Source organism: Ziziphus jujuba, chromosome 1 (genome assembly GCF_031755915.1).
Source record: "Ziziphus jujuba cultivar Dongzao chromosome 1, ASM3175591v1".
In the NCBI taxonomy this organism is placed as follows: Eukaryota; Viridiplantae; Streptophyta; class Magnoliopsida; order Rosales; family Rhamnaceae; genus Ziziphus; species Ziziphus jujuba.
Genome location: NC_083379.1, coordinates 46,999,563 through 47,012,813, shown reverse-complemented (window position 1 = coordinate 47,012,813; position 13,251 = coordinate 46,999,563). Strand labels below are relative to the sequence as shown.

At 33.7% G+C, this 13,251-nt stretch overlaps 2 protein-coding genes across 13 annotated transcripts; one reads left to right on the top strand and one right to left on the bottom strand.

The window, feature by feature from the left end:
• Positions 1 to 594: 594 nt before the first annotated feature.
• Positions 595 to 4,703, top strand: LOC107406266 (endoglucanase 5). The gene is made up of 10 exons (XM_060819522.1): positions 595 to 1,075; positions 1,175 to 1,387; positions 1,524 to 1,724; positions 1,820 to 1,906; positions 2,034 to 2,198; positions 2,300 to 2,423; positions 2,542 to 3,042; positions 3,132 to 3,176; positions 3,376 to 3,420; positions 3,512 to 4,703. Exons 1-10 carry the CDS (start codon positions 851 to 853, stop codon positions 3,805 to 3,807), a joined length of 1,902 nt encoding a protein of 633 aa, XP_060675505.1. The 5' UTR covers positions 595 to 850; the 3' UTR covers positions 3,808 to 4,703.
• On the bottom strand, positions 4,514 to 11,462 carry LOC107406227 (nucleolin 1). 12 transcript variants are annotated; one of them, XM_016013362.4, is made up of 21 exons: positions 11,280 to 11,460; positions 11,125 to 11,173; positions 10,468 to 10,646; positions 10,128 to 10,241; positions 9,602 to 9,700; positions 8,933 to 9,049; positions 8,718 to 8,819; positions 8,388 to 8,537; positions 8,139 to 8,243; positions 8,006 to 8,056; positions 7,811 to 7,912; positions 7,583 to 7,693; positions 7,387 to 7,488; positions 7,129 to 7,176; positions 6,918 to 7,012; positions 6,730 to 6,847; positions 6,213 to 6,292; positions 6,036 to 6,126; positions 5,864 to 5,955; positions 5,357 to 5,709; positions 4,514 to 4,747 (listed from the first exon to the last, which is right to left on the bottom strand). In XM_016013362.4, the coding sequence occupies exons 1-21, from the start codon at positions 11,310 to 11,312 to the stop codon at positions 4,716 to 4,718; spliced, it is 2,223 nt and encodes a 740-aa protein (XP_015868848.2). In that variant the 5' UTR covers positions 11,313 to 11,460; the 3' UTR covers positions 4,514 to 4,715. The 12 variants fall into 12 exon arrangements, with proteins under 12 accessions (XP_015868848.2, XP_015868833.2, XP_015868826.2 ...); XM_016013347.4 differs by having other exon boundaries at positions 7,568 to 7,693; positions 8,388 to 8,534; XM_016013340.4 differs by having other exon boundaries at positions 7,568 to 7,693; positions 8,933 to 9,046.
• Between the last annotated feature and the right edge of the window lie 1,789 nt (positions 11,463 to 13,251).

Below are 13,251 nucleotides of genomic sequence, written 5' to 3'. Positions count from 1 at the left end.
ATATTATCTTACCTAAATAATTATAAAACTAAAGTTAACAATAATAATTTTTTATTGGACTTGTGACTTATCAATAACCAAGATAAATTTATCATCTCATATCTTAAAGAGACATAATATCGTTATTTTAAATTTGATAAATTAATTTGATTTAATACTTTTAAGATATTATCTCTAAAATCGTTTATGAGCCACAAATTGAGATTTAATTTACTTGTTCACAGTTATCTCTCATTATGGAAGAAATATTATAATAGAGAAAAAAAAAATTATAGAAATAAATTTCCATCACTTTGTCATATCCAAGGCCAAGGGTCAAGTTCAATTGCTATATCTCATATTTATGAAGAACACTCGGACGTCGATATCAAAATTCCACATACTATTGCTGCCTCCACTAATTTGCCTACCAACCAACCTACTTTCTTATCTCTTTTTAATTCTTTGAAAATTAAGGTCATAGGTTTGGTCATCCAAGCACTAATACAAAAGTCAAACATATGTACAGGTGGACAGAAGTGAGAGAGCATTCCACTATTAGAACCATGGAGAAGCGAACATCATATATATATATATATATATATGTATGTATTGCATTTTCTCAAAAATTATGCACTAGACAACGTGGGAAGCTCTAATATTTCATTTCAAAGACAACGTGAAGGCTACCACTCTTTAACAACTCCTGTGTGCTTTTTCTTCTTCACTTTCTTTTTCTTTCTTGCCCAGCTTATTATATAAGATGCACCATTGCAAACGGACAAGGCATGCATTGGGAAATATTTGGTGTGGCATTGTGAAAGAGGCTGATCATATATAGCCAATTCTCAATCCAAACCATCTAAAGATTATGATGAAGAGCTTCGAGTTTACACCATTTCCTGTCTTCCTCGCAATATTGCTAGTCGGTTCTCTTTATCTTGAGGCAGCCACCGCAACAGCCTTCGATTATGGCGAGGCTCTGGATAAGAGCTTGGTGTTTTTCGAAGCACAAAGGTCGGGTAAACTTCCATTAGGCCTTCAGCGAGTCAAATGGCGCGGCGATTCGGGGCTCAAAGACGGATTTTCTCAAGGAGTAAGATGATCATTAATATGAATTATCTCTAATCAGAAATGTGTATCTAAATGTTTTTTGAATAATACTAAGATACATATAATGCGCATATATATGCAGGTGGACTTGGTTGGAGGGTATTATGATGCAGGGGATCATGTGAAATTTGGTCTGCCAATGGCATTCAGTGTGACAATGCTTTCATGGGGAGTTATTGAATTCAGGGAGGAGATCAAAGATTTAAACCAAATGGGACATACCTTATGGGCCATTAGATGGGGCACTGACTACTTCATGAAAGCACATACACAGCCTAATGTTCTTTGGGGACAGGTAAGACTAATTAAGCATCGATATGCAATGAGAAAGAAAGAAGAAATACTAGAGAGTTTGGTCACCTACTTATAACCTCTCAATATGCTTTCCATTCATGCAATAAATTAAGAAAGTTTTTATTGATTCAATTCAGGTTGGGGATGGTGATTCTGACCATTATTGTTGGGAACGTGCCGAGGACATGACAACTCCAAGGACTGCTTACAAGCTAGATGAAAACCATCCGGGTTCAGACCTCGCAGGCGAAACCGCAGCTGCCTTAGCTGCATCCTCCATAGCTTTCAAGCCTTACAACTCTTCCTACTCTAATCTCCTCCTGGTTCACGCAAAACAGGTTTCCCCGTCTCTTCCTTCAGAACCAACTACATTAATTACCTTGATAAATGCATATGGAACTCTGTATTCAAAACTGCACTATTCTATTTGCAGCTTTTCTCATTCGCTGATACGTTTAGAGGTCTATATGACAACTCCATTTCGTGTGCTAAGCAATTCTATACTTCATCGGGTTATTCGGTTAGCGAACTTTTATTTCACCTTGGCACAATTTTTTATTTAAAACCTTGTTCTTATACTCACTGATTAAAGTGTATATATATATATATATATGTTTTGTAAATATATACTTCTCCGTTTGGTGAAGGATGAGCTGTTATGGGCTGCTGCGTGGCTCTACCGAGCAACCAACGACGAGTACTACTTGAAATATGTGGTGGACAATGCTGTGTATATGGGAGGAACTGGATGGGCGGTAAAAGAATTCTCTTGGGACAACAAATATGCTGGTGTCCAAATCCTTCTCTCAAAGGTAAATATATAAATCACAATAAACTCCCTAGATATAAAAATCCATAACCATTTTCTTGACTGCCTTAAAAAAATTTATCATCTTGCTTAATCCATTTGCAGATCCTTTTGGATGGACAAGGCGGCGCACATACCACCATACTGAAGCAATATCAGGCCAAAGCCGACTACTTTGCTTGTGCTTGTCTGCAAAAGAATGGCGGTTACAATATCTACAAAACCCCTGGTTAGAATCCAATTTAATTAAGCTTTGAATAAATTTTTGTTACCAATTAATACTGATCTTCTAGATGTCTTTTTTCTTTTTCTTTTTCTGTTTTTTTTTTTTTTTTAAATTTCCTTAGGTGGGTTGATGTACGTCCGACAATGGAACAACATGCAATATGCCTCTGCAGCTGCATTTCTTCTGGCTGTTTATTCTGACTATCTCAAAGCTGCAAATTCCCAGCTCGCTTGCCCAGATGGCCAAATTCAACCTCAAGACCTCCTCAACTTTGCTCAGTCACAGGCTGACTACATTCTGGGGAAGAACCCCAAATCCATGAGTTACTTGGTTGGATATGGACCAAGATACCCGACCCGTGTACACCACCGGGGTGCTTCCATTGCTTCTGTATATGTTCTCCATTCCATGGTTGGGTGCACTCAAGGATTCGAGAAATGGTACCATCGCTCTGAAGGCGATCCAAATGTCATATATGGAGCTCTTGTAGGAGGCCCTGACAAGAATGACGAGTTCAATGATGACAGATCCAATTATGAACAAACTGAGCCTACAATTTCTGCTTGTGCTCCTCTTGTTGGACTTTTCTCTAAGTTGCAGAGTATAAATGGACTTCCAGCAGGTGGGTTTTGATTAAATTCAATTTGAGGCAAAGTTAGAATTCCATGATAGATGATCTAAAGCTTGGAAACCACACCATTGATTTTGCAGGTCCCTATCATAAAGAACCACCGGTTTCCCATCAAACATCACCAAGTATGTTAGTTTTTTCAGAGTCTTTGTTTTACACTATTATTTTCATGATCATGATAAAGAAGAAACTTCTTTGAAATGGAAAATGCGCTTTTGAATTGATTTTGCAGGTTTCATAGTCTTTGTTTTACACTATATTTTCATGATCATGATGAAGAAACTTCTTTGAAATGGAAAATGTGCTTTTGAATTGATTTTGCAGGTTCTTACCACCACGAAATACTAGCACCCAGTACAACACCACCAGGTGACTACTGGGAATTTTAATTCCTTTTTTGCTAATTTATCATGAAAAACTAAGCTTCCTTATATAATATATAAATATGAATATTTTGTAGCAGAAAATAAAGCTTTGGAGTTCCTTCACTCGATAACTAGCACATGGAGCAGAGGAGAAACAACATATTATAGGCACAAGGTGATAATCAAGAACACGTCCAAGAAGCCAATCACAGATCTTAAGCTGGTGATTGAAAACCTTACGGGGCCTTTATGGGGTCTATCACCAACACAGGAAAAGCATACCTACGAGCTTCCTAAATGGCTAAAAGTTTTGAATCCCGGTTCCACGTGCACTTTCGTCTATGTTCAAGGCGGTCCTCAAGCCATCGTTAACATTCTAAGCTACCACTAACAACTCCAAGTGAGGATTTAAAAATGCAAATACTTCACACCCAAAAACCAAAGTGAAAGAAAATGAAAAATTTTCAGTTTAAAAGCACAAGTTTCGATAAATGCAATGTGAAATTTCACTTTTTTAAGTTTTTCTATTTTATAGTCCCACTTGGTGCTAGCCAACGTTTTATGTCATACTTTTCCTTTATTCTTTTTGATGATAAATAATGTAAAGATAACGTTCAACTCTAATGTTAGCTGTGAATTAACAGGGTTTAATACCATTATTTATTTCAAAAGCAAGTAAAACAAAAATAAATTGAACACAGAGACCTAATTGAATTTTAACCCCTTTTTCTTTTTTCTTTTTTTTTTCTTTTTTTTTTTTATGAAAACTAATTGAGTTTAGCTGTGAACATTGCATTCCCTCAGAAGAGAAGAAAAAGAAAAAGAAAAGTCGTAAACTTAAGAATTAAAGGCCGGAGAAGTGGAGTTGTTCCCTAGAGCTTGTTCTTGTTCGAATTAGCGTTTGGAATTATTATTATTATTATTTTTTTAAAATACTGCAAGGATTATGTGCAAGTATTTCCATTAACTTCTGCAGTGCCATGAGAGGCACTTTTCATTTATTTTTCAAGTGTTCACTAGAAAAAGACATGAATTGCAACTTTTCAGCTGCAAAACACTCCATTAGAAGAATTGCGGCTTAAAATAAGAAAACCTAATGCAACAGAAGATAGAAGACACTATTAAATTAATAAATTTAGAGTCCAGAACTTCAACAAAACATAAATTGCCAACTTGTACCAAGATGTCGAGCAAGTCAAAACCATAACGGAATCATAAAATTTAAATTACTTATCAGAATATTATATATGGAAGAAACCGGAAAAGCGGGGCGAATTGTTCAAAATTCCCCAATATTACCTACTCATCATCACCAAAGGTTGTTTTCTTCCCTGCAACAATACAAAACAAAAAAACAATAGTCAGAACCAATAAGTGAAAAAAATTAATAATAAAAATAAAAATACCACTTGAAGAAATAAATTTGATTAGATTAATGAAGTTAGACAAGTTTATACTTTTTTGCGCAAACGATGAGAATATTAGGGAAACTCGGGCTCAATATTGAACTATTCTGCGTCTTATTTTCCTTTAATATTCCTTTTCTTTTTCCATCTAAACTTGGTGTATTAACCTGGCATTAGAAAAGATGAAAATCAACTTTTCCTGCTTTCTTTTTACTCTAGCAATAGGTCCAACGTTTGACTTGGCACGCTAATTAAGAATCCAATTATTCTTACATCAGTTTCAACAATGCAATAAGACCGCAAACAATCTAGAAAACATCGGAGAGACTTAAAAAATGTAGTCCACAAACAATATTGAAAGTTGTGCATTATTCCCTAAAACAGGAGTGGAGTTTTGCTTCTTGAGTAATTAGTCTTAAACCAACTTGTGCATTAGAATCTCCAAGAATTTCAGTTAATTTATAGGGAAAAAGGAAGAGAACAAATGTCCCATGCTTCATGTATATAACATTGTTAAAGGGATAGAAAGCATACCAGTTCCAGATGCAGCCAGGTTAGGTTTATTAGGTGTTCCACGTCCTCTACCACCAAATCTGCCACCTCCACGCTGGCTACCAAATCTGCCACCTCCACGCTGGCTGCCAAATCGGCCGCCACTATCTCTTCCACCAAATCGGCCACCACTATCTCTTCCACCAAATCGGCCACCACTATCTCTTCCACCAAATCGGCCGCCACTATTTCTTCCACCACTCCTATTACCATCACGGAAATCACCTCGGGGTTTTGCCTCTTCTACAACCAATGCATAGCCTCCAAGCTCAACACCATTAAGTTCTAGGGCTTTGTTGAAACCGTTGCCATCTTTTAAGTCCATGTAAGCAAATCTGTTGTATTTTAAACAAATTAAAAATTAAAAGAATACAGTTTTAAGAGCACCAAAAATGTTAATGCTAAAGAAATTTAATGGTGGTTTTACATTCCAAAGACCACAAGAAAGCAACACAAAATTGTATCTAAAACAAGGAAAATCAATCTGACCCTTTAACTGAACCAGTCTCATAATCTTTTGGGATGGAAATCCTTGAAATCTCTCCACACGAACCAAAATGTTCTTCCAACGAGCTTCTAATCTGCACATTTAAATTCATAATAAACTAAGTAAAGAATTGAAACTGATACAATTGAGATCCAATTGTGTTCCAAACATTACCTCATCCTCTCCAAAGGATTTATCAAAGCCCCGAATATAAACTGTTTGGCTATGTTCTCTTCTACTTTTCTGAAATGAGTTGTGCTCTTGGCTACAATTGCAATTTAAACAGATAAAGAATAAGTTGATATACTGATTACATTATTACATTTTCAAGTCATTGTACAGAGAAATTACCTGGCATATGCACCCCTTTCATGAGCAACATCAAGTCTCACAGCACGACCCAACAAATCTTTGCCATTCAATTCTAGGGCCTATATAATAAGGAATATTGAACGTCATACTATTGCGGCACAAACAAAAATGTTTGTTATCAAAAAATTTATCTCAGAAAGATAAATAAAGGAACATGTCCCTACATTACTTAGAAACACAAATCTAGAAAGAACCCAAAGACTATAGCTCCAATCTTAAATTTTTCATACGAACCTAAAAAAAAGGGACCACTTGACTATCTGACTTAAAAGAGAGTACTAGACATGCCCTAAAATGTACCAACATACCACATAAATCTGAACATGAATCAACAAGAAGCTAGTGTGCGCCATGAACAGCACACAAGTCACAGTTAGATAAGACATCATAAAACTTTCCATACAATAACTTAATGAAAGGGTACAAGCTAATCTGACAACATGCCTAAACAATAGAAAAGGGAACATTAAAAGGAAATTGTCAAACTGGTGCTTACCTTATTTACGGCTTCAGCAGTTGCAAAGTCAACATGTCCAAAGCCCTTGAACATTCCTTCCTCGTTTGTTGCTAAACGAACATCAACAACTTCACCAGCATCTTTAAAGAAATTTTTCCTGCAGATAATTTTATTAGATGGAAGTGACCTTGAAAATTGCATTAATAGCCACAGTATAATATACTTACACATCAGCTTGTTCAATGTTAAATGACAGGTTGCCTACAAACAATGTCTTCGAAGAAGTGGTTGAAGTGGTTTTAGGCGTAACAGGTGTTTTTGGCTGAACCAAAAAGACAGTAAAACTAAATCAGTGAATCAGCCTAAATCAAAGACAATGTTTTTTGGGGAAAGAAAAGGTTCTTTAAGGAAGGTAAAGAGAGAAAAATGGCAAATTACAGCTTTCTTCTCAGATGAAAAGGCATCTACCATTTCAACGTCATTAGCCTGTAACAAGTAAAAAAACATTGGCTTATATGACTATAAAAACACATGCAGAATTCAGCTGGCAAATGATGGGCCATCATCAATTATTTTTTCTATTACTTAGCCAAACGAGTCAATTGAATTGTTAAAGGCAATAATCCTGATAGCTTGTTAAGTTTCATGATACATTTAGTGTCATTCTACAAAATCCCTATTCCATATGGCCCTTACATTTTTGTTTGGAGCTTTTAAAGTTGCTTCCTCATCTTCTTCCTCAGAAGACTCACTCTCTGATTCCGAATCACTGCTGCTTTGCTTTGAAGCTTTAGAAGGCTGAAATAATAGAAACAAGGATTAATAGACTTTCATAACAAAATTACACACTTCTTTTAAAACATTGCATCCTTCTCACCTTGACTTTTTGTACCTTTGATGGCTTTTCATCCGAACTGTCACCAGAGCTTTCTTCATCATCAGAACCTTCACTGCTGCTTTCCTTTCTAACAGCTTTTACACTTGGTTTTACAGCATTCGATACCTTGATAGACATAATCAATGGCACAAGAAGACAATTAGAGGCAATAGAAGATTAGGAAAAGAATTATGGAACATGCAAAGTAATTTGGCAATATAGAAGATGTACTGTAAGTTTTACTTTTTTAGTTTCTTCTTCATCAGAACTTTCTTCATCATCCGAACTTTCACTGCTGGTTTCCTTTTTCACAGCTTTTACACTTGGTTTTACAGCATTTGATACCTTAACAGGCATAGTCAATGGCACAAGAATACCATTAGAGACAATACAAGGTTAGAAAATGAATTATGTAATTTCGCAATGTAGAAGACGTACTGTAAGTTTTGGTTTTTTCAATTGAGGCTCAGATTCTTCCTCAGAACTCTCCTGGAACAAGATAGAAAAGTTAATATAGTAAAATAACTAGACTAGAAAGGCCACAACAATAAAAGGGAGCAACTTCATTTGCCTCATCTTCTGAAGATTCAGTTTCTGATGAACTTTCAGACAATTCCTCTTTCTTTGCACCAGAAGCTGATTTCTTAACACCATCAGCAACTTTGACAGCAGGTTTCTATTATCATAATATTGCACAGAATAGGTCAGTACCAGAGCTGCTAAACAAAGAAAATATCGAATGTAGGAGGAAACCAACAACTTCAGATGCAAATGAAACCCACAAAGGAAGGAGGGAGTGAAGCATAAGAAACATACAAACCTTTTCATCATCTGAATCTGAATCTGAATCATCTGATTCTGAACTATCACTGGACGTCCCTACACTTTTGGGAGTAGCTGCAGATCCATTCTTGGCAGCAGTTGCAGGTAACTTTTTTGGTTGGGTGGTGACTTTAGTTGTTTTCTTCTGCTGCACAAAGATAAATTATCTGCTTCAGCTTCCTTAATAAACAATATAAGCAATTACATAACAGCTCAATACTAATGCATTGCACAAGTAAACTATAAATAGTATTTTTAGTACCAATATAAGCAATTACATAACAGCTCATTGCATAAGTAAACTATAAATAGTATTTTTAGTACTCACAGGTTCATCCTCTGAGGAGCTATCATCTGAAGAATCATTAGTACCATTTTTAGAAGAAACAGAGTTCTTTTTTGCAGGAACTGTAGCTTTGGCATCAGGTTTCTACAGTAAAATAAGTTTAACAAAATCTATTACCTATAGATTAATTATGTAAGATAGCCAATGAGTATTAGGCATTTGGTAAACTCACACAATAATGCAAACTGTATACTTACATCAACCTCCTCAGATTCATCATCATCCGAAGCATCGGAGGAATCAGGGTTACTAGATGATACTCCATTTGAAATAATAGGTTTCTTTGGAACAATTCCAGGCTTGGCGGCAGGCTTCTGGAATAAATGCAAGACAAGATATTTCCGAAATTAGACTATGGTACATAACCTAGAGAAATAAAACCATGGCAGCTGCTCCTTCAATACTTCTGAATTACTTATTCACTGAGACAAGGCCATAAATAAGAATCAAACAGGTCGGAATAGACTGGACATGACGTCCACATATGAAAGCAAAAGCAAAGGATATCACAGAAGGCATGGACAAGTCTCCATGAGACAATGCAGATTCAGCAAATCTTTGAGAAATAGGTTTAAATGGCTTTTTTAACCCCCACAATTATTTTATAAAAAAAATAAAATAAAATAAAATAAAATACTAGCTTCATTTTATAATAAAAAATAAATTCCAGCAACATTTTCACAAATATGATCTTAGGTACAAAACACAACAATTAACTTAAAAAAAAAATTAATATGGTCAAGGCCTAATTTCAATCGCTAAACAATTTCATGTGTATATAGTGAAGAACCTACAAATCATAGCCAGAACTCCCAAACATAAAGAACACTAATTACTAATATTATCTAATAACCCATAAACTTCACCTTCTCTTCCTCAGACTCAGATGAAGATTCATCAGACTCCTCAGAACTAGACAATTCTTTTCTCGTCTGTATCTTTGTCTCAATCTTCTTTTTCTGAGACTGACATAAATAAGAAGCAAACCCGTCAAAATAAGACTGGCATATGATGTCCACATTGAAAAGCAAAGGACAGGATATCTTGAAAGGCCATGGACAAGTCTTGACAATGCAGATTCAGCAAGACTTTGCGAAATGGATTAAAGGGTGTTTTTAATCCACACAATTATTTTTTTTTAAAAAAATATACTAGCTTCATTTTATAATAAAAAAAATAAATTTCAGCAACATTTTCACAATTAAGATCTTCAAGTACAAAACAAATAGATTAACTTAAAAAAAAAAAAAAAACATTGATATTGTCACAACCTAATTTTTAATCCCTAAACATTTCATGGGCATATAATGAAGAACCTACAAATCATAGCAGAACTCCCAAACATAAAAGAACACTAATTACAGATATTAATTAATAATCCATAAACTTCACCTCTTCCTCAGACTCAGATGAAGTTTCATCAGACTCCTCAGAACTAGACTTTTCTTTCTTCTTCTGTATCTTTGATTTAATCTTCTTCTGTGTCTTTGACTTAATCTTCTTTTTCTGAGACAATGCCATAAATAAGAAGCAAACTCATCAGAATAAACTGGAACAAGATGTCCACGAATGAAAGCAAAAGCTCGGGATATCTTGAAAGGCCATGGACAAGTCTTCAAGGAACAATGCAGATTCAGTAAGACTTTGCGAAATGGATTCAAACGGGGTTTTTAATCCCCTGAATTATTAAAAACAAAAATACTGATTCATTTGATAATAAAAAATACTTCACCTTCTCTTCCTCAGACTCGGATGAAGTTTCATCAGACTCATCAGAAGTAGACTCATCTTTTTTCTTCTTTGTCTTCGTTTCAATCTTCTTTTTTTGAGCAGCTTGCTCTAAACTCTCATCTCTCTTCTGCTTCTTTACATCCACAACCTTAATTAACTTATCCTCAGCTTCTCTTTTACCTTTTTTTTTTTTTTGTTTTTTTGGGCAAGTCAACAGTTAGAAGACACTTATACATAAGATTAATTCAAAACACATAACTTACAACAAAATGTAAAATACGACAAGATTTCCTATTTTAATCCAGCCCCGTTCTACAAGTTTTCCACGGTTCGACATCCATATACCAAAAAACAATTAAAACTGACCCATAACTAAGAATGCAGTTGTGTTATGAATGTGCTAGGAACGAAGTTTTTATCCTCTCACAATATAGGAAATACAAAGAAACTCGTAAGACAGTTAATAAAAAAAAAAATTCAAAACTTTAACAATACAAAAATAAAAACGAAAAAATAAAAAAACAAAACTTTTTGAACTTCAGAACAATCAAAAAGGTTTCCTAAGAACAAAAACTTAAAGGGGAAACAGAGTGGCGAACATCATCAAACAAAAAAGGGACAGAAAAAAAAAAACTAAGTACATAGGAAAGCACGCAACCTTTCTTGGCAGACTTAGCTGGAGGAACTGCAGCAGGAGCTGCCTCAACCTGCATCAAAAACGAAAACCAAATACGATATTAAAAAACAAAAGACCATAAAAACACAATATGAAACCGTTCAGTGAAAGAAACGAAAAAAAAAAAAAAAGGGTACTTTAGAGGCCGATTTCTTGCTTGACTTGCCCATTAGAATGACCTTAGATTGTACACTGCGATTTCGAAGAGAAAATTGGAAGGAAAATAAAGAGGCAAGTTTTATGCAGCTCTGCAAAACCCTGGAGGTTTAGGGTTTTGGGCGGGTTGCTGTAAGAGTGAGGGGGAGGAGGGTATCGATGCTTATTTATATGGTATCACTCGGTGGGGAGGGTTAGGGTTTGATGGGGGTGGTGGGCTGTGACACTCTGTGCTTGTGCGTTTTGTGCAGCGCTGAATCTGGTGGGCTCCACGAACTAAATATCTCTTTTACATTTGTTTGACGGAATTATCCTCGTTTAATTATCAAGCATTTAAACAGTTTTTTCGAGGGTCCTCGTGGAAGTTTAAAAATATAATAATTTTTCTAAAAAAAAAATGATGTTTGTTACCGGGTGCTAACGGATTATCATTCTACATGCCAATATAACAGTATGTTCATATATATATATATATATATATATATGTATATATAAATACAAATAATTTATATAACAGTAAATCTCATACAGATAAATATATAAAAATAAAAACAATCTATATAATAGTAAATTTTATATAGATAAATATATATATAAATCATATAAATATTAGATCTACTGAAATGTAGAATTATAATAACCACCACTAATGACTTAGCTATATTTTGATTTGAGAACCGAATATTTACTGTTTTAATTTTTCATATTTATCTTAATTATGCCGATAGAAAAAAATCAAATATTACATATTGCAATCATTATTTTATATTTTCTCTGTCAGTCCTATCTTAATTTAGTAATTAATTTTTATCCCAACAAATATTTAGTAATTAAATTTCACATATCATTACCATGTAAAAGCATTGGGCAAAATGCAATGCTTTAATATAGTATAGATGTATTTTTTGTGTTTTTCAATGCAACGTTACAAAAAATATCAATTGCATATTTGATATCAAATTTAATACTAAAAATGTAATTTGTATTTTTTTGTAGTAGTGAAGCCAATTACAACAAAATTAATAAAATTCATATCATTAAAGGTTGTTTTGGTATAATTGATAAAAGTAGAGTTTTAGCATATATAGTTTTGTATAATAATTCTTTTTGAAAAAAAAAATTATTAAAAAGCTTATAAATGTTAGTTGTAAATAAAAAAATTATATTATATTTTCGTTAAATTGTATTAAATGCTCATTGAATTCCATACAAGCTAAATAAAAAAAGTTTTTTTTTTTTCAAAAAGCAAAATTTGAACTCCTTTAAAACAGTTTTAAAAAATTATTTTTTTGTCGATAAGTGCTTGTTGACTCTTACCAAACATCTTTATTTTTTAATAAAAAAAAATTTAAATGTTCAAGCATAGTTTTTGGCCCAAAAAAACTTTGTCAAACAAACACTAAATAATATAATTTTCAGTTTTTAACTTTTTAAATGTTAAATTTAAAGGAAGTGGGACCTTGCCGAATACAATTTCCTTTTTCAGTTTTTCTTTGCTACATAATTATTATTGGATGGTTTTTTTATACACCAATGTTATTGGTATAAAAATATTAACAAAAAATGCATATGAATTAACTTATTCATATAATTTAAACATGAATAAGTGGATAAAAAAATAAATTAATTAAATATTACCACATCATTTATCATATCATTTAATAAATATTTTAACAACTTTAGCATTATTATTTTTCTTCATGTTTAACTGATGTTAAATAGAGAATGATTGCATTTCTTTCATTTTGTTCTTCCAACAGAAAATAGATTTTACCATGGATATTATTGTTGCATAAGAATATATATACATATTTGTGTTACATTTTACTTTATGTTTCGGTTAATTGGTCATTTGCTGAATTTTCCTGACAATTATTCAAGAAAAATCTGCATATTATGTAAATACAAAACAACATAATGTGTGTTCATAGACCTGGCAAGGACACACCTTTC